Genomic DNA, 23,635 nt, shown 5'->3' on the forward strand with positions numbered 1-23,635 from the left:
CGTTAGGGGTGTCTTCCCTCTCCAATACCTGATTCAGAGCCTGTGGTTGGCTTCTGCTGTGAGGCCCGCCCCTGACACCACTATTTGGAGGGAGGCCCGTTGTGACATCCAAGTTAGAAAAGGGAACCAGGAATTTCTGCCTCCCACTAGTTCCTGGAACTTCCCTCTTTGAGTCTTGGTTTCCTGATCTCTGAAGTGAGGGCAGCATTATGCACCTCTTAGAGTTCTTGGGAAACCAGAACTAGATATTCACGCATTCATGCATTCGTTCATCCAACAAATATTACTGTGCCCATCCTATTAGGGATACAACAGTGAACAACACGGACACGGTCCTGCCCTTGGGGAGCATGCTGTCCGGGGGTGCAGACATTAAACACACAGAAGGCATCAAGAGGAATAAGATAGTCTGGACTGAGGCAGGGGTGCGTGGGGTACACGGCCTGAGAGGTCAGGATGAGACCTTTGTATTTTATTCCAAGAGCATCAGGAGTGGAAATCTGCTCTCTGGCTGCGGAGGGAGGGAGAGCAGATGGGGAGGGGGGCCTGAGCGGACAGCTGACCAGGGGCCTCAGAGAAGAAAGCACCTTGCCCTCCTCGCCTTCCTTTGCATCTCGTCTCCCAGGGTCTTTCTTGAGCTCTGACTCCAGCCTGCAGGTGCTCTGTCGGAATGAGGAAGCGCCACACCCAAGCGAGACTGTTGATACTCCAGGTGCCCATGAATATTATCTCCCTGCCCTCGGAGATTACCCAGAGCAAATGAGCATGTAGAAAAAGGACCCAAGAGCCCTGGGCAGGGGCCCAAAGAACTCTGTCTACTCCTAGCTCCTCCAGTATTTGCATTGGACCTCAGATAGGTCACTGGCTTCCCGGTGTCCTCGTTCCCTCATCTGGTATCTATGGGACTAGCACTGAATCCAGGCTAAATTTAAGTCCAGGTAGCATTTACTGTGCAAAGACCCCAAGCTTTGGGGTCAGACAAGCTTGGGCTGGAATCCTAGATTCCATGTTTGAGGCTGTGTGGCCCGACGCTGGCTACTTTGCTTCTGGAAGCCTGTGGCTGGCTGAGGGCCCACACTCTGAGAACCACTGCCCTAGAATAACACCCCTCAGGGAGGAGGACCTGTGATTCGCTCATTGCTATGCCTCAAGCAGGGCTGGCGTATAGCAATTCCTTGCTGTGTGCCTGGGGAGCCGGGGCGCTGAGAAGTTTGTTTTGGCAATGGCAGAAGTGGGTCGAGGGTGGGTGTGGGCCGTGGGATGTTGGCAAGAAACAGGAAGAGGGTAGAGCTTCTAATGCCAGGTGAGGAGCTGGGCCTTGTGGTCGCTGAACATGGTCCCCAGAGATGTCCCCATCCGCATCGCTGGAACCTGAGCACGTTACCTTATGTGGCAAAAAAGAACTTCACAGGTGTGATTAAGTCAAGGAATTTGGGACGGAGAGATTATCCTGGATTATCCTGGTGGACTCTAAATATAGTCACAAGAGCCCTTATAAGAGAGAGGCAGGAGATCTGGCTACAGATGGGAGAGGGGGATATGACAAAGGAGACAAGAGGGACAAGTGATGGGAGAGAGGGGTCGTGAGCCAAGGAGAGTAGCTGGAAAAGGCAAGGAAGTGGATTCTCCTCTGACGTCTCCAGGAGCAACCAGCCCCATCCACACCTTGATCTCAGACCTCCCAAACTGTTAAGAGAATCACTCTGTGTTGTTTTCAGCCACCAAGTTTGAGGTCATCTGCTACAGAAGCCCTAGGAAACGGCTGCAGACCCCTCTATCCAGGAAGAACCGTGGAGGCCACTGAGTGGGGCGGGGCAGCACATGGGGAGAGGTGACGAGGGTGGGGTGAAGGCAACCAATCAGGGGCAGGAGAGGCCACAGAGAAGGGAGGAGGGGCCAGCCGGGCCCCTCCCTCCTAGAGTCTCCCGTTGGCTGGCACCCTGGCTGACCGTGTCCCTCCCTGCTCCAAGGGCAGGCCCAGGTAGTCCCTTCAGAATTCTCAGCTCAGACCTCCACCCACCTCAGCAGTGATAAGGGCCTTTGGTCAGGTCAGTGCTATCGGTCATCAGGGAAGCTGGGAGCCAACCTGATGGAGGGCCACATGAGGCCCTGATACCCTGGCAGTCTCAGCGTGAAAATCAACCTTTGGCTGTTCTTGGCCTCCTGCGCCCCCCCGTCCCCACCGTTGTGTGAAACCCTCCACGCAGTTCACCATCCTCCTCTGCCAAACCCCTCTGCCCACCGTTTCCAAGGCCTGGAGAACAGAGCATGGCCACAGCCACACAGAACATGTGCTCTGAAGGCTTTGGCTCTGTGGCCACTATGCGTGATCGGGGCAGGCACAGCCTGGCTTCAGCCTCCGAGCCCCTCTCCCAGGGTGGCTGTGAAGGTCAGAAGAAAAGATGGGCATACACAGGGCGCCCAGCACCCAGAGGACAGCCAGTAATGGGGGCTGCTATCTCTCTACTCAGAATGTGGCTCAGAATGTGGCTTTGGCGACACAGTAGCTTGCATCACTTGGGCCATTTACTTCACTTTCCCGAGCCTCACTTTTCCCATCTGTAAAGCGGAAATTAAACAAGCACCTACTTCATGGGGTTGTGGGAAAAGCGAAATGAGGTCACGGGGCCGAAAGTACCACCCTGGATGAATAAGGTCTTTCCCGTCCCCGTTTAAGGCTCAGCTCAGAGGTCTACTCCCTGGGATGGGCTCCCTGGGCCACGAGCCGCCTCATCCAGGCACCCAGCACGCTGGGTTGCGATCCTTGGCAAGTGCTGCACTGAACTGCTGCCCGTCTTCTCTGCAACCAGACCATGAGCGATTACAGGTGGTGAGACCGATGCTTGGGGTGGGGTGGGGTGGGGGGCTTGCTTTATGTCCCTTTGCACCCTTAGCACCCGGCACAAGGGTGGGGACAGGATGCCCACAGAATGATCACACACAGAAACAATGGCAAACATGTAAAGCTGGCACCCAGTGGGTACCCAGTGTCAGCTCTTGTGGCTGAGTACTTACTGAATGCTGTTCCCTAAGGATTAGGGGTGAAGGCAGCCTATTAACCAGGGGATCACACGGGTAAGAGCAGTGGCTAGTGGCATGCATGACTACGCTGAATTGTGTCAATGGGCTTCTACAGTGTCTAAGCCCTTCTTCAAGGTCTACGCCCCATGCTTTGTTCATTGCTTCACGAGCTAAATTAGCTTTGTACTCGAGGTCGCTTTCTGAATGAGGGACTGTGGAAGGACGTGGCCAGAAGGGGTCTTACCCATCGGGGCCAGATGTGGAAGTCTTTAGATCTGCATGTTGGAGAGACATTGCTGGGTGGTTTGGGGGACGGATCTGAGACGGAGAGTCTCAAGGTTAGGAGGCTGGAGCAGGAGCAACGAGGCTTGTTCCAGAAGGCTAGCAGTGGAGGGGTGGAGAGCCCAGGATCCAGGTCTATGGTGGGACACTCCATACCTGGCTGCTGCCAGGACCAGAGGGACCATGAGGCCCAGGGGTCCAGTTGGGCCGTTTTGCTCCCACAGCACTCCCCAGGGATCAGAACCCAGAGGGTGTGGGTCTGCAGCATTCGTCCAAGCTTTTCTCAAGTCCGATGCTCAATTATTGAAAGGAGACAAACGTCCCATTGGGGTTGTAGAGCCTGTTCACATCTCTTGGCTCACTTGTGCATCGGGCAACCCTGGGAGGTGAGTAGGGCAGGCTGCATGAGGACGGACCCCACACTCTATGCGATGAGGAAACTGAAGCCCAGGAGGGACAGGGACTTGCTCAAACCGCAGCGCGAGTAAGGACAAAGCTGAGACCGGGGCTATGCAGTTGACTTTCCATCCTGTTCATCACAATGAATGCCCAAAATGTCACTTCTGCATCTCTAGTGCTCAGCACAGTTCCAGGCATGTGGTGGGAAGTTGATAAATGTTTGCAGATAAATGTATGTATGTATGTATGTATGTATGTATGTATGTATGTATATGTGGATGGATGGATGGACGGATGGACAGGTGTATGTATATATGTATATGTGGATGGGTAGATGGACGGATGGACAGGTGTATGTATGTATGTATGTATGTACAGATGGATGTATATGTGGATGGAGGGACAGATGGATGGAATGGTGGATGGGTCAGTCACACAGACCAGCATTCTGGCATGGTCTGTTGATAGAGTAAGGAAAGCAACATCTGTTGAGCACTGCAATGTGCCAGGTGTTCTACCAGTGCCCATTCGTTCACCCCTCTCAACAGCTAGAGCTCCCCCAGACCTGTAAACACCCTCTCCGTGCAGTGGGTGAGCTTCCTCAGAGCCACTAAAGTGTTTGATGGGGTTTCCCTTAATACCCCGCATTGGCTTTGCCACCAGTGCATTTATCTACATCTCATTCTGATCCTGTTTTATCTTTTCAGCCTGGATACCTCTTGGAGGCGGGATCCTGAGGTGTCCTCTCTCTTGCATCTCCTGTACCCCTAACATCCAATGCTCTCCAAGCCTATTTTTTTTATAGCCTCCTAGATTTTGCTCTATTCCCTTCTCCTCTCTCATGGGCCAGTGCCACACCCCTCTTCACCGATGGCCCCTTCTCATCCCTCTTGTCCACACCTTACAGGGAACCAGAGCTCTCTATACAAAGCCCAGAATTGCCTGGGTTACCCCCACCCTTGCTTCTAATCCTTCCACCTTCCCCTTAGACCTATGGTATAAGGTCCAAGCTCCTAGCCTGACCTTCAAGGCTGTGCCTTCCCAATTTGGCCAGTCCTCTTTCTCTTCTGACCCGAGTGCCCCTAGCATAAGAGCTGGTGCATAAGAGATGCTCAGCGAATGTGGACCGAGCTGGGTTTGTGGTTACCCCCCAGGTGGCAGCATCAGCGCATGGCCATTTGAAGGTGGTCCTGGAAAGCCTGGGTGAACACTTCAGATGACGAACCAAGCGGCAGAGTTGGGTTTCAAACTCAGGGCTCCTGACTGTAAGGACAACGTAGCTAGAAAAAAGGGCCCACAAGTTCTGGAGTCAGAGGGCCTCTGTCCAGGTCCCAGCTGAGTGGCCCTGGCCAGGTTCTTTGAGATTTAGTGTGGTCCTTTAAAAATGAAGGTACAAGATTCTACCTCGGGGGGATTTGGGAGGACGGAACCCCACGAGGTTTGCAAAGTGCTCACGAAGAGTTCCCAGCACAGAATGTTCAACCAGCACCTGGTGAACAGCCGCCACCTAAGGGTTACCACTAGTGGGTCCCCCTCCCCATGCACTTGTCCTGCATACAAATGGCTGGGTGGTTACCTGTCTGTGGCTCCTTGAGGGGCTGTGACCTCTGTCCCACTCCACACCTGGAGCTTCAGGGGCTTGTCTTCCTGCCGCGTGGGTTCTCGGCTTTGATTCCTGGCCAGCTGAGAGCTGCCAGACCTCAGAGTAGTGTCGTGGGCATTGTGGCTGGCAGGTCCGCAGCGGAAGAGTTGCTGGTATGCCGTGCGGAAGTCTCTGTTTAGTGTGGCGTACAGGATAGGGTTCAGGGCCGAGTTGGCATAGCCCAGCCACAAAACGACGGCCTCAAAGGCCTCGTTGATGGCATCATCCCCTCTCAGCCCACGGTAAACAAACACAGTGAAATAGGGGAACCAGCAGATAATGAAGGCTCCCATCACGGCGGCCAGTGTCACTGTGGCTTTGTGCTCCCCGATGGTAGCTGCCTTCCAGGAGCCGATATGGTGGATCCTCTTGGCCTGATCCCGGGCAATCTTGAAAATGCGGTAGTAGGTGATGCACATGACCAGCAGAGGCAAGTAGAAGGTGACCAGCCCATCCACCAAGCCATACACCAAGTTGACCTGGACTTTGCACTTGGGGATGGTGTGGTTGAAATTGCTGGTCTCATTCCTGCTGTTCCACCCCAGATGGATAGACAGAAAGGACAGGGTGATGGAAATGACCCAAATTAAGACAAGAGACACAGCCACTCGGACTGGGGTGACCAGCACAGGGTAGCGCAGGGGGTCCGTGACAGCGCAGTACCGGTCGAGGCTGATCATGAAGAGGTTAAGGATGGAGGCCGTGCAGAGCATCACATCCAGGCTGGTATAGATATTGCAGAAGACCTTGCCGAAGCTCCACCTGCAGGATAGCTGGTAGAAGGCTGAGAAGGGCAGCACCAGGAGGCCAAGGAGCAGATCAGTGATGGCCAAAGACACAATGTAGCAGTTGGTCAGACTGCGGAGCCGGCGGTTCAGGCCCACAGCCAGGCAGACCACCACATTGCCGGCGACGGTGATGAGGATGAGGACAGCGAGGACCACGCTGACAGTGATCCTGCATGGGGGAGAGTCCAGACAAAAGGAAGAGGCTGTGCCGTTAGGTACCATCCTGGAACCTCACGGCTCCTTCCTCTGCCCACGGCCCCTGGCCGCTGCTCGTTCAGCTCCCCCGGGTGCCAGTTATGTCAATCACTGGGCTCTAGGCTTCCGGGAGAGCCAAAAGAAAATGTCCAGACATGGGGAGGCTACGATGACTGCCGCAGTACTGCTTTTCTAGAAATAAATAGAGCCGTCTCCGAGGAGGTATTGGGCATGAACATGAATGAAGAAGAGCGAAGGAAGAGAGAAGGTTCTTGGTTCAAATTCCAGTCCTCGAATTACCCCCTGCAGAGCCAGCTTCCTCCAAGGACTGAAGCAGGTCTCCACTCTCCAGGTCTTGCATAGAGACTGAGGCACCAGAGCATGTGTCTGGAGGTGGCTTTGGTTTTATGCAGGAGAGATCACGTGGAGATGTGGCCACATCGTTCTCCATAGCTGATGGATGCTCCCACCCATGCGACGGGGGTCAAGGACTGCTGCGTCTGCCTCTTAGGACCATTGGAGAACAGGAGCTGAAAATGCAAGGGTCAAGTGTTGAACACTTTGCAATCAGACTAAGAGCGTGACTGATTCAAGGCGAATCCGTCTAGACCTCGATCTCCCGGCGAGGCTCCAGGAGGCACAGGGCCAATCTGGACACCTCTCCTTAGGAGGGACTGAGGCAATCAGGATACACAGTGGGAGGAGGAAGGGAGGCAGAGTGCAAGGGACTGGACCACTGTGTCACCTAGTGAGATACGGCTGGAGTGGATACTTACACGGGAGAAAGAAAGAACCAAGACAGAGACTCTAGCCACAAGAACAGGGACTGCATTTGCTGTTCACTGCTGGTCCCCAGTGCCTCACCCCACAGGGAGGCATTAAGCATCTAATGGATAAATGATAAAATGAATGACTAAATCAGCAAATGTAATGAATTTACTCTGATAAAGCACTGAGAACTTGACGCTGTGGGTTTTACAAAACGTCACCACACAGTAAGCCAGGAGCTGACAAAGTTTCTCAGGAGCAGGCCAGGTAGTCAGTATTTTCCGCCGTGCAACCCCCAAGGTCTCTGCTGCAATGACTCAACCCTGTCACTGTAGCGCGAGGGCACCTACACAGACAAGGTGCAAATGAGTGAGTGTGGCTGCGCTCCCAGGAGGCTTTACTATGGATGCTGAAATTGGGAATTTCACGTAATTTTCACGTGTCTCCAAACAGTGTTCCTCTTTTGATTTTTTTTCTAACTCTTTTTAAAAACGATTTCCAAACTATTTAAAAATGTAAAAGCCATCCTGAGCTCACAGGTTGCACAAAACCGGGCAGAGGGCCAGATTTTGCCCGCTGTCATAGTTCGCCAGCGGCACCTGCTCTAAACGTCTCTCTAAATCTTACTTTTCTTATATAGCAGCACACGTCGTCGGTCAGCCAGCACAGAGCTCACTCAGCCTCTCCGATGGCTGCACAGCAGCCCGTGGGGTGGCTGGCCATGGTTATTCTATTATGCCCTTATCACGAGTATTTTGGTGGTTTCCAGTTCCTTCCTCCCTCCCTCCCATCCTTCCTACCTTCCTTCCACCTGTCCCCATGCAAACCCCACTTCAACAGAATGGCTGCACACACAATACTTCCTGGTTAAATCCCAGAGACTCCCTCCTACTGGTGGCATCCTATGATCCCAACTGATGAAAACAGCTAAGGCCCTGATGATTCCCTTTCACACAAGCTGATCCTGATTTTCCAGACAGCAGCTAGCAGGCAATCTACCGCAACCTGGGAGCGTGCAGAAATCAAGCTGACGGTAGACCCCCCTCTCAGAAGCAAGCTAATCGCCATGTGACAAAAATTAAGCCTCTCTTAGGCTCTGGCCTGGAGCGGTTTTGCAACCTGAATACGAGAAGCATCATTTAATCGTAACCACTGTGTTGGTGCGAGGATCACGGCCTCTTGGTCACCTTCCGCCACTCCAGCTGGTTCAACCACCAGGCCTTGCGAGCTGGGCCTCTGGGTATTATTTTTAGAAGATCTTTTCATTACATAAATAACACAAGCAGCATGGCTCTCACTGTTACATTTAATTAACTGTGGGGGGGATAGCAGCAAAGCTCTCTTTTTCGAGCATCCCTGTCTCCAAAAGCAATTTTTTTCTGAGTCTCTGTATACCTCTTAGACAGGTATAGGTATTTGTGCCCTGGGACCAATGTTTTCATTAGCGTTCGGGGTTTTCAAATCTGAATCGAAGCAGTCTCTCACATAATTCAAACTTCATCTGCCCTCCCTTCTTTCCTTCTCTTCCTTCTGTCTGTTCTTTTCAGCAAATATTTCTTTCAGAACGTAACGTGCCAAATGCTGTTCTAGGTGCTGGGGGCACAACGATGAACAGAGCAGCGGTAGTTGCGTTTCTCGGGATGTCTCAAAGAAGAACCACTCTGCCGAGTTTCTATTTTACAGCCCAGGTCCCAGAAGTTTCCGGTGACCTCTCGTGAAGGCAGGTGAGCATCTGATGGATATGCGTTCGCCTGGAGCTTAATCCATCCTGTGCCTTCTGGGTAGAGTGACTGCCCTAGAGGGCCACGGCACCATAAGATCATTATCATTATTTTCATCATCACAGCTAACATAAAAAAAAAAAAAACCCACAACACTTTCTTGAGCTTTCCTTTCAAACTTCCAAAGCAATGACATGCTTATGGCAGTAAACCAAGTATGCTGAGGTATACAGGAAGGGTCAACGGTTCGAGCTATCGCACACCCAGACTTTCAGGCCCGGAAGGTGACTGCTGCTGACGCTTTGGTATGATGGGGGCCTTCCAGTCTCTTCCCCGTGCTTGTACTTGTACACAGGCACACACACTACACAATCCTGAGCGACCTCCTTTCCCTAATTTCTTCATTGCATAAGGATGCCCCGGTAGGTCGCTTAGACCTAATTCGTTCTTTTGAGAACCCAGGCTGTGGCAATATAGCCTCTGTCACGCTAAGATGTATAAAGGATTCTGTGCCGGTGGGGGGGGGGGGGGGTTGCAAGAGGCAAAAAGTGGGAAACGATCAGAGTGCCCAGCAGCGGGGGATGGCTCGAGACATTACAGCACCTCCTTACTGTAGGATAGCCCTGGGCACGGTGAGATCCCATACTAAATGAAATACCATTTCATCCTCACAATGACTCAAGAGTGAGCGAAATCACTGCTCCATTTAATGTCTGAGAGACGGAGGCTCAGAGAGGCCAAGGGATGTCACAGCCCTAGCAAGTGAGCAGAGAGCCCGGATTGAAACTCAGCTCACACTCCTCAGCCTGCCTTACATGCCTGTGCTTCGATCAGACTTCAACCCATCCTTCCAGCTGGATCTCACCAAACACTCCTGTACTTGTCCCCTAACTTTGCCATTGAGGCAACCCAGGCTTTCCCCAGCCCTTCTCACACCTGCCTTTGCTGTCTCCCTCACCTGGAGCTCTGCTCTTTCCTGTATTCACTTTAACTACACTCCTTTCAAGGCACCGCTCAAAGACTCTGGAGCTTTCCTGAACGCCTGTACTTTGTACCAAGTTATACCGTTGGCACCTGCTACCTTATAGTATAATATGGCTTTGTGTTTGCCCTCCCCACAGGGCCTGGATCTTGCCCACCTCTCTCCACCCCCTATCCACCCATCCACCCACCCACCCGTCAACCCATCCATCCATCCAACATTTTCTATTGTCCATGTAACAGGAGAGGTACAGGGTATGTGGAGTGTGTGTGTGCGTGTGTGTGTGTGTGTGTGTGTGATTTCCCCACCTTGGAAATCTACAGGTATTCACCACAGAATTCAGTGGGTCCGGTGAGCGTCTGATGGGCCTATTTCTCCCCGCATTTTATGGCGAAAATTTTCGCACGCAAAAAGTTGAGAAAACAACACAATCTTATCTAACACAGATCTTATCCAACTGTTCACGAAGACCAGATAATCATCTGTTCTACCTCTCATTCGGTGTGTGTGTGTGTGTGTGTGTGTGTGTGTGTGTGAAAATTAATTGAAAGTCATTAGAACAGGCTCCAGCCACTTCCTCTACTCATCTTGCACGCTGACCGCGGATGTTACAGCTGCGAGTCGCACGGCTTCCTCTCCTCATCTTTGTCTTAATAGCCTTTGAAAAGGCACCTTTGGGAGAATTTGCTCAGGGTGGCAGTACCCTGCACTGCCCCCGGGGAGGCTTCTGACCTTTACCTGCAGTGATCACCTAGCAGATGCAGCCATAACAAAGAGCGAGGCACTGCGGGGGCATGCTGGCCAATTAGCCTTCCGGAGCAGCCCCAGCCCAGTGTGATAAATGCACTCACTGCACTCTCTGATGTCTTTCAAACCCACCGTGCTGGGCTCTGTGCGGGAGGAGGTCTGATTGCTCTCCATTACGAGCTTCGGTTGGTCTCTAAGTTTAGATCCTTGACGTGACATTCAAGGTTCTTCGTGACCTGGTTCTGTCTTCTCTCTTTAGTCTCAGCTTCTGTCTGCCATGTGCAATTTCGTGTCCCAAGACAACACTTTGAGAAATACAGTGCAGGTGACATTGAATTCCTCCTGGTTTTGAAAGTCCCAGGCCCATCCTGACTCAGTGCCTTTGCACATGCTGTTCTCACTGCCGGGAATGTCCCTCCTCTCTTCTATTGACTGGTGAGTCCTCGGTTTTCCTTCAAGGCCTGGCCTCCTCTGCTGTCTCGTCCAGAAGCCCAGAAGCATTTGTTTTGCCCCCTCACTTCTACCTCCCACTTACACCCACCTCTGGCACAGGCTTGTGCTTTCTGGGGCACACTGGGTAGAATGCTGGGTTTTCAGTGTCCCCGGAAAACTCTCCTTCTAGGGGGATCCTTGGTGATTCAGCATCACAATGTGTCTCCCCAGGAACTGAGTTGTGGTGGGTGGGATCCAGAATATCATTTCCCTCTGCATTCCTCCCACACAGCACAAAGAATACGGTCGAGGGCCACCCCACCAGCACAGAGGTAGCCCGGAGGCAAGCCCAAGTCTACTTCATGCCTCAACTTCCCTCTCACTGTTCCTCACAGAGGAAATGTCACTGGTTGTACATTCTGTTTGCTAACTAGAGGCATGAGGCCATCTAGAAAAGCCACTAGTCTCGAGGCTCAGGTCTCCTCCTTTCAAATTTTATCAAACTGAGTCCAGCATTTTCTTTTCTCTTTTCACTGGGAAGCAAAATGAAGTTCCTCTTTCAAGGTTTACGTACCTGAGTTCCGGGCAGAGCCACCTGGGGAGCCGGCGTTGTGCAAGCTGCCAGCAATTTGGGGGAGACCAGTTAAGGCTTGGCTGATTGGGTTTCTCACTTGGCCTCACAGATGAATCTGATTTTCCAGGCAATAATTTTATACTAGGAAAAGAAAACGGTATTCATCAGACGACCCCTGTATGCTAGGTACCTTCTGGGTGAACCAGTAGGCAATCCTGTGAAGAAGGGTGATTTGATCCCCTTATTCTGCAAAAGTTGACACACAGAGAAATGAAGGAGAGTCCCAGGGGCTGAGAGCGGGGACTTTGGACAGATCAGAGTTCTAATTCCAGTGCTGTCATATAAAGGCTTTGTGACCCTGGGCACTTTCCTGCAACCTCTCTGAGCCTTAGTTCCCTCATTTGTAAAGTCTGTAAAATAATATGCCCTCCTTCACGTGGTGGATGTGGAAATGCACAGTAAGAGTCTGTAAAACACTTACTGCCTGGCACATGGTAGGTTCTCACCAAATGTTATCTGTATTATTGTCTAAAGCTGCACAGCCGGGAAATAGCATTCACGAGCACCTGAGTGCCTTCCAGGGGCAGACACTGTACTGGGCTTTTAAATACAGCAGTGGGCGTGGCAGAAACATCTAGAAGCTTCTGCTACAGTGGGGGAGACAAATATTAAGTAATTCACTGTAGTATTGCTCATTTAATTACAGTTCTCTTAAGAGTTATATAGAGAGAGGGGAGATAGAAAGGCAAAAGTTATATATAGAAAGGAGCCAAAAAGATTATATAATGGGGGAGCTGCCCGGGTCCAGGAGTTAGTTACTGAAAGCTGGAGGAGATATTTGAATTGAGACGTTAGATGCCAACTCAATGAAAATGGGGGACAAACAGGTTCCAGACCGAGGGAACGGCTCCCACCAAAGCTCCGATGCAAGGCCTCTGGGGTTGAGGGGGAGTGTAAGCGTAGTGATGTGACTGGAGGCAGGAAGAGGCTCGCTGCCCTGCTGTTTACACGAGGAGATGGGGTGTGGCAGTTGGGGGTGGGCCTGAGCTGAGCCCTGCCGACCACACCCAGTAACCACTGTGGGTTCAGAGACATAGAAGTCACTGGGTCCTGGAAAGGCAGTTCTTTGTCTTTATGAGCCATAATTTCTTAGAACTTTCCCCCTATAACTGGCCATTTCAAATGTCCTACGTACCTGCTGCTGAGTACATCAGAAAGTGGCTCCAGAAACAGACCCTCAGGAGCTCTGCCCCTGTCAGAGTCCCAAAAGGGCCCGAGAAATGGGGGTTATGTCACGGGGCAACTTTTTATTCTTTAAGGAGGGAAGACAAGCCCTTGCAAGCTCCAGAGTGGCCATACCCACACGGGGTGCTGAGCAAGCGTGACTAAGGCTCAGACGGCGGGAATGGAAATGACCTTGGTCCTCCCAGGGTCCTTTTCTTCCCACTTACCGATGCCAGCCAATGCGCAGCTCCGCTTAAGAAATGCTGACACGCTAGGAGCCCTGGGGGCTCCTTCTTACCATCACTCGGGAGCCTGAGGCAAGCTGTGGGGCCGGGGCAGGGAATGCAAACCCAGTGGACACGGCGGGTCCCAGCCCCTGCGGTTCGGACACAGCCAAGCCCCACGGTGGGGGCAACAAGGAGCTGCAGGAATTCAAAAAACTGAAGTGTGACTCTGGCTGGTGGCAGGTGACAGCTGTGTGTGTGCACGCTCGCACACATATACAGAAGGCAACATTTTACTAAGCCTGGAAAACCCCATTAGTGTTAAGAACACTCAGACTCCTGACCCAGCAGTTGTGCTTCTAGGAATTTGTCCCGTGACTCCCCACGGTGCTGATTGTGTTAGCAAAAGCTGGAAGTGGTGTAAAAGTGCACAGGACAGAGCAATGACGCCATCGAAAAGACGGAGGAGGTTGTCTGCGCCCACATGGGATGGTCTCCAAACATGTGCCGAGTGGGGGAGTGTGTGTGTGTGTACCCATGCATCCACACGCGGCTGGCTCAGGAAGGCCACCTGCCAAAAGGGCAAGGTGGGCTGCTTCCCGCGGGGACCTGGGGGCCGAGCCGCGTGGGAGTGAGACTTCTTTCGCCATGCACCCTTTGTGACCTTTTGGAATCTTTTGTACCTTGGGTAGGTATCACCTTTTCAACACCTAGCAGCCACACGGTCCGACAGGTGGAGGAGGGAAGGGGCAGAGTACGCTGGGCAGAGGGAACAGCACGCAGAGGCACGGGGGCTGGGTGATCAGATCAGGCTGAGGAGCAGGATCGACCACGTGGTTGGTCAGGGCTCCGGGCCAGGGCTGGCACTCGGTCCACTCGGTCCGCAGGGCCCTTTGTAAGAAGTCCTCCACTCCAAGCTCACGGCCCTCAGGGACCATCCTCCCCCCACTCCCCCACAATCACTGCACAGGTCTGGAGTCAGGCTGGTCATGCCATGCCCTCCGCTGCTTCCCCTGCGGGGAGCGTAAAGATAACCACGCCTGCCACACCCTATATGAGCTGGCCTCGGCCAACCTCTCTGGCTGATTCTTAGGGGGAAGGTGGAGCCGGGGCTGGAGGGCTGAAGAGTTTGGACTTAGTTCTGAAGGCAATAGGGAGCCACTGAAGCTTCAATCAGTAGGCTCAAGATTGTCCAGGAAACCGGTAGAAGGTGTGGAACACATCTCTCCTGATCCCAGTCAGCCACCAATCAATGAGGACAGGAGGACACTCTTCTTCCTCGTTACCGCATAGAGAATGCTTACTTCGCGACAGGCCCAGGGCTCTCGATGTATACACCACCTCATTTACTCTTTATGACATCTTGAAGCAAGAGAGCTTTTCTGCATTTTATAAATGCAGGAACCAGGGCTCAGAAAAGTTCAGGAACTTGCCCCAAGTCTCAACACCATTAGGTGGATTTGAATCCAGGTCTGTCGGACTCTAGAGTCCCTATCGTGGGCCACTGTATATTTAGCTTTTCCTGTGGGGAAAGGAATGATCCTTGGGCTTTTCAAAGAGATGGTGTGATTGGGCATTTGCGGCACAACATTCTTCCTGCTTCGCGATAACATTCGTGTTGGTCTTTCATTTGTGTGGTGGAGATTTCTAGCTCCTTCACAGCAGTGGGCTGGGTGTTTCATAAAAGCCCTGTAGGCAGGAAAAGACTTCTGGTTGAGACTCTTCTTACAGAGAAAGGTCCTAGACTCCCAGTCATCTGAGTTTTGGTCCCAACTTCCATTGCCTCCAGGGGCCCAAAGCCGGGCATTGTGTTTGCTTCCGTCCTCAAGAGTGCTGTGTTCCAGGGGGGCCTGGGTGGCTCAGTCGGTTGAGCGTCCGACTTCGGCTCAGGTCATGATCTCATGGTTTGTGAGTTCGAGCCCCGCATCGGGCTCTGTGCTGACAGCCCAGAGCCTAGAGCCTGCTTCAGATTCTGTGTCTCCCTCTCTCTCTGTCCCTCCCCCACTCACACTCTGTCTCTCAAAAATAAATAAATGTGCAAGAAAAAATTTTTAATAAAAAAAGTGTCGTGTTCCAAGAATGGCCACCCCCCTGCCACCACCAGTGGGGCCCCTATGCATCGGCTGAGAGGTGAATGGATCTGAACGTTGTGTGGAATCTGGGGCAGCTTGACACAGGTTGGGGAGAGCCCCACCCCCTCCTTAGTCCAGAGTGGGATGGAGGGAGGCGGGTCAAAGTGGACATTTTATTATGATGAATGTTATCACTCTGGCATCATACCTAGGGAGAAGGTGACCTGGACCAGAAGCTGGGACACAGATCACTTCTGTGTGCTGAGCTCCTACAGATATTCTCCTATCTCTGTGAGGCCAAGATGATTACCGTTCCTGTTTTGACAAATGGCTTGGAGCAGTTAAGTCACTTGTCAAGTGCACACAGCTGGTAAGGAGACAGGCAGCGGGCTTTGAGCCAGCCCTGGTTCTACTGTCTCTGAGTGTCCATAGGTTCCACACCTACCCAAGGTATGTACCTGGTCCAGCTCGTTCCCTATGTGTGTCACCAGTTCTTGCGAGGGCGTCTTCTTCTCAATGCGACACCCTATGCAGCTCGCCTGACCTCTTCCAGGGGTTGATGTGGGAACCCGAGCCACATCTGGTGACAATAAATTCCCTTAGTTATTATCGTTTGTCTGAGAAACTTTATTTCTCGTTTCCTTTTTGCTTCAATGAAGGTGAAGGTCACATCACATAAAGCCAACCATTTCCAAGTGTACAATCCAGTGGCATTCAGCACATGGACAATGTTGTGGCTACAGGACACGTCCATCACCCCAAAGAGAAAGTCCACACCCATTCAGCAGTAACTCCCCATCCCCCATTATCCTGGTCTCTCCCAACTCCCAGCCTGCCTTCCGGCTCTTTGGATTCACCTATTCTGGATACTGTGGGCACAAAGTGCATGTAAGATTGGGAAGTGTGGGGCTGGGGGAGATCCCCAATTCTCCTTTCCACCTTCTGCTTCCCTTTCGTCCACCTAGGTGCTCAGCTAAATGCGTAGGCATCATCCTTGACATTCAGCCTACCAGGGAGCCCAGGGAATCTCCCTCTGAAATATGTGTATCTAGGATGTGGCCACCTTCCTTGGCCCCTGCCGCCATCTTGGTGCTAGTCCAAGCCAGCATCATCTCTTGCCTGGACTTTTGCTTTTAAGTTTCTTTATTTGTTTTGAGAGAGAGAGCGTGTGTGCACATAGGAGAGGGGCAGAGAGAGAGAGAGAATCCCAAGCAGGCTCCGAGCTGTCAGTGCAATACCCAACGAGGCGCTCAAGCTCACAAACCTTGAGATCATGATCCAAGCCAAAATCAAGAGTTAGATGCGTAACTGAGCCACCCAGCTGTCCCTCTTGCCTGGCCTTTCATGACAGCTCTTGACTGGCTCCCTCCTCTCTTGCCAATGCTATACTGTGACACCCTCACCTTGGCTCATAAGGCCCCGTAGGCTCTGCACCCTACCTCTCTGGTCTCCTACGTTATGCCCATGGCCTCAGTGGGCACGTGACCACCCTGGCCTTGTTCCAGTGCCTTGGACATGCCGCTCGCTCCCCCTTGGGGCTCTGCCTGTGATGGGCTATTGACCTGGATGTCCCAGTGTTGCCACAAAGATCAGTTCTGCACAGGGGCCTTCCTTGACCCTCAGAAACAACTCTCTTCACTTCTATCATACCCCCTCCACTTGGCTTTCCGCACAGCACATCTTTTTTTCCCGGCATTTTTCTTGCTTCCCTACTTGTTCGCTATTTCCCTGTCCCCACTGGAACACAGGAGCCATGAGGGCTAGGATCCACTCTGTCTCGCTCCCTGCAAGCACTTAATGAGGGCTCAATTAATACTTATCGGATTGACTAAATGCACGATGAAAACAGCCATCATAACAATATCGTATCCCATTTATTGGGTACTTTGAAAGTGCCAACCAATGTTCTAAGTACTTTATATACTTTATCCCATTTAATCTCTGCAACAACCCTATTATGGGCATTCCATTCTTCATTTCCATTTTCTAGATAAGGAAATTGAGATTTATGGTGTTTTGTGATTTGGCCCAAGTCCATAGCCAGCAGCAGCTTGGCAAGTGTGGGAAAGGCCTGGGGAAGGCCTTTTCAGGGCAGGGGACGGACTGGGCTAAATGAAAACTCTGCCTTGGTTCTCCTGAAGGAGGTGAGACCCTGGATTGCCAATGTTTGCAAGGGGAACCAAATCTCTGCCATCCAGGGCAAACTGCCCAGGGGGCCGGGGTGGGGTGGAGAGGGCATAGGGTTGGGAATTTGGACCGTGAGTTTGAGTCCCTGGTACGATTCTGACTTGCTATGTTACCTCCAAGTTTCATATCCTAATTTTCCTCAGCAGAAAGTGAGGACATGGGATTAGAATATCTCAAAGGTTTCTTCCAGCAACTTTATGTATGTGTGTATGTGTGTATGTGTAGAGGGGGTGGGAAGGGTGCAATCATGAGCTCCCCAAATAAGAAAATAGGAGTGCTCTGGGTAGAAACAACATTCAGGGGCCACCTGGTGGTCAAGAACCCCTTGTTCAGCATCCCTGAAAGGTAGTCATCCCCAGTCACCTTGCATACCTCCAATGATGGGGGACTTACTATCTTACAAATAATTTGCCAACCAGTCACAGCCATTTAAAAACATACAGAGCCCTATACACGCTGTTTTGGAGGCATAGCCCACTGGATAATAAGTGCTTTGCAAAATACGTATATTCCACAGAAAAGAGAATGTGTACTTAGCTATTTAGTATAACGAGCTGCCACTGACTAGCTGTCATAGTGTTACATTTGTAGATAGCCAATTAAACACTCATTACTTGCAATTTTGTGGTTTTCTTTTTGTATGTTGGGTCTGGGACTCGCGTGTGCCTGTGTGAGTTTGCAGACATTTTTGTAGGTTCCTGAAAAGCTCTGAAGCCCCACGGGACAAATCTAAGTCCCCTTTCCCAGGCAGCCCGACAGGGCTTCATGTGCTCCTGAGCTTCCGCTTCTTTATGATATAACAGCCCTCGGGCCCTCCGACTGGACTCACCACCATCATCTCTGCCATCGTGGCTGCCATCACTGCCACCACCACCCTGCCAGTCACTGCTGCCATCCTCCTCCTCCTCACCGTCCTCATCCCCATCACCGTCATCACCTGCACCCGCAGCAGCTGCCGTGGCCACGGGAGCTGGGAGCCTGAACTGCCCCGCCAACATGGGGCCTCCCTCCCTCTCTGATCTTCCTTCCCCCTGACCTCACTGCAGCTTACGCCCTCCCCGCAAGGTACAGCTTGCTCTCACAGGCACGCGTCCTCGTGTGGCCGGCTGGGTCACCTTTAAGGACCCAAGCAGCAAACAGCTAACATTTGCCAGGAACGTTCACCCACACTGGCTATCTTCTATAATCCTCCCTGTCCTCTCCCACCTTCCATGGCCCCTCCCCCGGCCCATGAACTCATTTGGCGTCCTGTAGAACTCTGTGGAGCAGTCAGGGCATTCTCTATTACCCCGTTTTGCAAATGTGACACAGAGAGGCCAAATGCCTGGGCAGAGGCCACACAGCAGATCAGAGGCGGGAAGAGCCCTCCCAGGTTTCCATTCCCAACAGCTTGCCCTGTCCCACACCCCCTGTGTTCCCCACACCTCATTCGTTCGTGCACCACCTCCACGGCTTTTGCCAAGCCCACAAAATGCCAGTCCTGGTTTGTTTTTGTTTTTGTTTTTGTCTTTTGTTTACTTGCTATCTTTCTTTAACGTGTTTGAACTTATTGCAAAAGGAATGGTTTTTATCCCTGTGACAATCAGCAGGATCCCTTTCCCTGCAACGGGTCACCCTGAAAATCAAGGCGGCGAAAACGCAATCAGTGTTAAATTCCGTGTGGCTGCTGCTGCCCAAAGAGCCAGCCTCTCTCCCTGTTGGAAAGGCAGGTTGGTGTGCCTGGAGACGTGCTTACGACGGATTAGCACCAAACTGACGCCTTCCCTGTGACACGAGAGGAGGACGTGAACGGAGAAGGGAATCCTCTCGCAGTGGGACTGGATGTGCTCTAGCATCCGTGGAACCTACCACCCAGGTCCACTTTGGGACCCTCAGGGCCGGCCCCGCCCCTGAGGAAGCATTTTGCCCACCGGGGAAGCCAACCCCGTGTCGGGGAAAGGAGCCGGGAACTTCTCTGAGGCTCAGTTTCCCCATCTGTACACAGGGCGTGATCCCACAGGGTGTAGCGCCGGTCAGATGAGATGCGACACGAAGGGCTGGCGCTAGAAGTGAGGCGGCACCCTAGCAAATGTCATTCCCAACCCCCCCGGCCACTCTCTGCTCTTCCCTCACTGGACGTGGAGGCCTGCCTTTTCGGGGAGAGAAGGCACCCAAGGCGGCCAGAGCGGGGGAAGAAATGAGCGTGGCAAGTGCACACGGGCCTCCACGGGGACAGTCTGGGAGCAGGGGCAGCTCACGATAGGCCCAGGACAGCCTGCCGGGGCCGATGGACCCGTGTCCCCGGGGAGCACGCTGGTCCTCTCAGCCTGCAAACCTCAGTGAAACACCGGGTCCCCCACAGCAGCTGCAGGGCCTCCTAATTCCAGCCCCGCTGCTTATCAGTGGGGCAATTCTGGCCAGGCCACCTGGCCTGGAGCCCCAAGTCCCCTTCCTGTGAAACGGGGATGATAATCTCAACAGCACAAAGGTGCGGAGAGGCTTGCGGGCTTAAGAGCAAGGCACTTCTAGACAGCCAGCTACCCTGCTGCTCCTGTCCGCGGTCACAGCAAGCACTGGCTTGGTGTCTCTCTGCCTCAGCCTCCTCGACGGGCACAACGGAAATGATGACGGGTTCTACACATTTGACTATTGTGAGGAATAAACGGGCGGAGGCGTGGAAAGCCCTAGTAGTTAGGGTTGAGGGGGTGTGAACCCCCTACGGGATTCACAAGCCCTCAGCACCACGCTTGCTGTAGAACCTGCCTTCCTCCAGCTCTCCACTGGGCTCTGTCCTGCCCTGTCCCGTCTCCTTCCACGACCTCACCACGTCCCCTTTCTCAGCTGTGCCCCTAGCAGCACCCCCAGCTCCTACCCCCTGCCCTGGGGAACCAACCCATGACCCTTCGGCATCTGACCCAGGTGCCAGGATTCCCGGAGACATCCGCTCAGCTCAGTCCAAACACATCACACACCGTAGGACCAACTGTATTATTTACGACAGCTGAATACTGGAAATGACTTGCAGGCGTTTAAAACCAGAAGACTTGGGGCGCCTGGGTGGCGCAGTCGGTGAAGCGTCTGACTTCAGCCAGGTCACGATCTCGCGGTCCGTGAGTTCGAGCCCCGCGTCGGGCTCTGGGCTGATGGCTCAGAGCCTGGAGCCCGTTTCCGATTCTGTGTCTCCCTCTCTCTCTGCCCCTCCCCCGTTCATGCTCTGTCTCTCTCTGTCCCAAAATTAAAGAAACGTTGAAAAAAAAAATTTTAAACTAGAAGACTGGCTGAGCAAATTATGTCATAATGGAATTCTCATAGCGCTTACTATCATGTTTTGGAAATTACGAAATAATGAGGGGACCTGTTTATATTTAAGTAATAAAATAGCAGAATTGAAAGTGTATACAGAAGATGACTGGAACTCAGAACTCCTACCTTATCAACCTACAGGGGAGAAAAACAACTAAAACTTATGTCTAGACGGGCAGGCTGCACAGTAAGAGTGGTTTCCTTTGAGGGTGACAATGACTTATTACTGTCTTCTTCCAGATCGCTTTACCAAACTTTTCTACATTGGGAATTAATTCTGCGGTGACTAAAATAACAACACAAAGGTGCAGAAGTGTGTATGACATGCTCCTCTCATGTCAAAAACATGCACATACGTATACATGTAAAGCGTATATGTTTTTGCGTAAAGCGGATTTGAAAGGATACATCACCATGAACTAACTAACAAAAGTGACCTCCTCTTTTGGGCAGGGGACTGGGCGAATGGGGGTCAGGGTGGAGGGAGGCTCCCTTGTATATTGTATTTCTAACCACACGGATGTTTTCTCTGATCAAAAGGTGAAAAGAAAAAAAGCCCATAATCGTCTAAGAAATCTTTAGCAAAGGCAGTAAGTATTTTTCCAAATGGGCTCTGTGGACATTTGTTCAAGTTGCTATTTAAAAAAACGAATTTGTGGGGCGCCTGGGTGGCTCAATTGGTTAAGCGTCTGACTTCAGTTCAGGTCATGATCTCGCGGTTGGTGGGTTCCAGCCCTGCGCCGGGCTCTGTGCTGCCATCTCGGAGCCTGGAGCCTGCTTCTGATTCTGTGTCTCCCTCTCTCTGCCCCTCCCCTGCTCACGCTCTGTCTCTCTGTCTCTCTGTCTCTCTCAAAAATAAACATTAAAAAAAAAAAAAAAAAAAAAGGAATTTGTGCTGGAGGTACAAGGTCTTAATGGTGGACTTGACTTATTTTTCCCATGGAGCCCACCCTACAAATAACGCTCCCCGGACCACTTTAGGGAACGCAGAGCAAGGGAAAACTAGGAAGGTTGTCCTGCCTCCCAGGCCCGAGGGTGCCCTGGGCCAGGCAGGCTGTGTGTGAATTGTCTATACCCACTGTGGGACTGTGGGGGTGTGGGCATGGTAACCCAGAGAGAGGATGCGTGCCCCGGCCAGAGGGGTGGCCACTGTGGTCACGATGGGTCAGTGCCACCAGATTGCCACGTTTTTCAAGAGAAGCTGGAAATCTGGATTGTAAATGAAGTCTTCTGGCTTTAAAATAAAATATCTAAACTTTTCAACTTTTTTTTTTTTTCTCTAACATCTTCGTCTGATTCCCTGTCAAAGACCTCCACCAACTGCTGGCTATGAGCTCAGCATGTTCCTGGTGTTCTCAGAAAGCTGGGTCTGCCCCGAGGATTTACTTCCATTTCTAACCACCCACCCTCTTTCATTATTACTTTGAGAACTTTGATCCAGATCAACATAAACTCACTGGCCAATTGCTCAGGGAGCTTGCCTTCCTTGTGGTTGAAAGTCAGGCTGACTTTCACCACCTCTGTCCCATGAGTGTGGTAAGGAGTCCCGGAGAGGGCTAACCCTAGCAACCAACTTTCTCGTGGGTCGCGAACGTTCTGCGTCAGGTAGTGACAAATGGTGGTGCTGTCGCTGGACTTCTGCTCTGGGGCTCTCCCGTCCTCCACAGCCTCAGTTTCCCTTCCCTTCCTGCCATCACGCCCTCTGTGCACCAGCCAGCCTGGAAGTCTCACCCTCCCTTTGACTCTCCATATTCTTGCACCTCAGTGCCTTTGCACATCCCGATCCCTGAGTCTGGATCACCCCCTCCGGCAGCTGCCTCTGTCCTCCATCCCTCAGCCATCTGGACAGTGCCACACTCAAACGTCAGCTCCTTGTGCCTTCTCTCTTATAGCCAGAACCCCAAAAGGCTGGCATCCACTGTTCTTGCGTCGTTCATTATTTAGACTCCCATTTCTCCTTCAAACCCGCCCCCACCCCCCACCCCCCTGCATATGCCTTCACCTTCCAAACAGCTTTTGAATCTGTTCCCTTCTCTCCGGCTGCAGTGTTCCACCCTTGATCCCAGCTCACCTGGACAAGAGCAGGGGCATCCTGACTATGTTCCAGGTCTCGGCTCTCTCTCAGCCCCACCCGCCTCCGCACTGTGTTTTGGAAAACACAACCTGGTCACCTCAGTCCTCGGCCTAAAATCCTTGCGTTGCTCCCCGGCCTACAGGACAGAGTCCAAACTCCCCAATTTGACATTGTGGGATCCTGCCCTGTTGACTCCTCTGTTACTTCCTTCCACTGCCCCTTGTGCCTCGGGCAAAACCTAATTAATTGTCCTGTGTGCCCTGAGGACACCTGGAGGTTTTGTGGCTCAGTGTCTCTTAACCTCTTTCTCCACCTGCAATCCTCTTTGTCCACCTGCTGCCTTGCCATTGACCTCTGCACCCAGCTCTGGGAATCCTGCCCTGATTCCCCCAGGGCTGTAGGTTTGGAGGCTAGACCATTATTCTTGGCCGGAAAGGTGGGTGATCGCTGAGCTGAAAGTGGCCAAGGCGTCCAGTCCTGGCTGGCGCTGTTGACAATTCTTCCTGCTGCTCCTGGAGGCTGGGCACCAGGTCAAGGCTGCCACATGCTCCTGGAGACTGTCCCCACGGGGCTGGCGGTAATCAGCCATGCTGCCTGCTCCAATCTCTGACCAACTTGGCTCCAGCCACCTTTCTCTCACTGCCACGGCGCCAGGCCCGCACCCTCCTGGCAACGCTGTCCCACAGAAGCTGGCATCAAAGAAGCACAGAGTCAGAAAGGATCTGTGAGATCAGCTAGTGTGCCCCTGCCTGGTTTTAGATGGGGTAGCAGGGGGCCCAGAGAGGGACAGTGGCTTGCCCAGGGTCACACCGTGATGAAAGGTATAGTGGTGCCCCATCTAAAACCAGGCAGGGGCACACTAGCTGATCTCACAGATGAAAGGTATAGTGGTACCTGGAGCCCAGTTCTTCCAGATCTTATCAGATAGGAAAGAAAGAAAGAAAGAAAGAAAGAAAGAAAGAAAGAAAGAAAGAGAAAGAAAGAGAAAGAAAGAAAGAAAGAAAGAAAGAAAGAGAGAGAG

At 52.3% G+C, this 23,635-nt stretch overlaps 1 protein-coding gene across 2 annotated transcripts in view; it reads right to left on the minus strand.

Moving 5' to 3' along the window:
- Positions 1-23,635, minus strand: part of HRH2 (histamine receptor H2) — a 78,550-nt gene that overhangs the window by 49,639 nt on the left and 5,276 nt on the right. For both annotated transcript variants that reach the window (XM_047875096.1, XM_047875089.1), the window contains exon 2: positions 5,279-6,857. In XM_047875096.1, the coding sequence (XP_047731052.1) occupies positions 5,279-6,354 (1,076 nt within the window). In that variant the 5' untranslated portion in view covers positions 6,355-6,857. The remainder of the gene's footprint in view (positions 1-5,278; positions 6,858-23,635) is intronic.

This window comes from Prionailurus viverrinus, chromosome A1, assembly GCF_022837055.1.
Source record: "Prionailurus viverrinus isolate Anna chromosome A1, UM_Priviv_1.0, whole genome shotgun sequence".
Classification (NCBI taxonomy): Eukaryota; Metazoa; Chordata; class Mammalia; order Carnivora; family Felidae; genus Prionailurus; species Prionailurus viverrinus.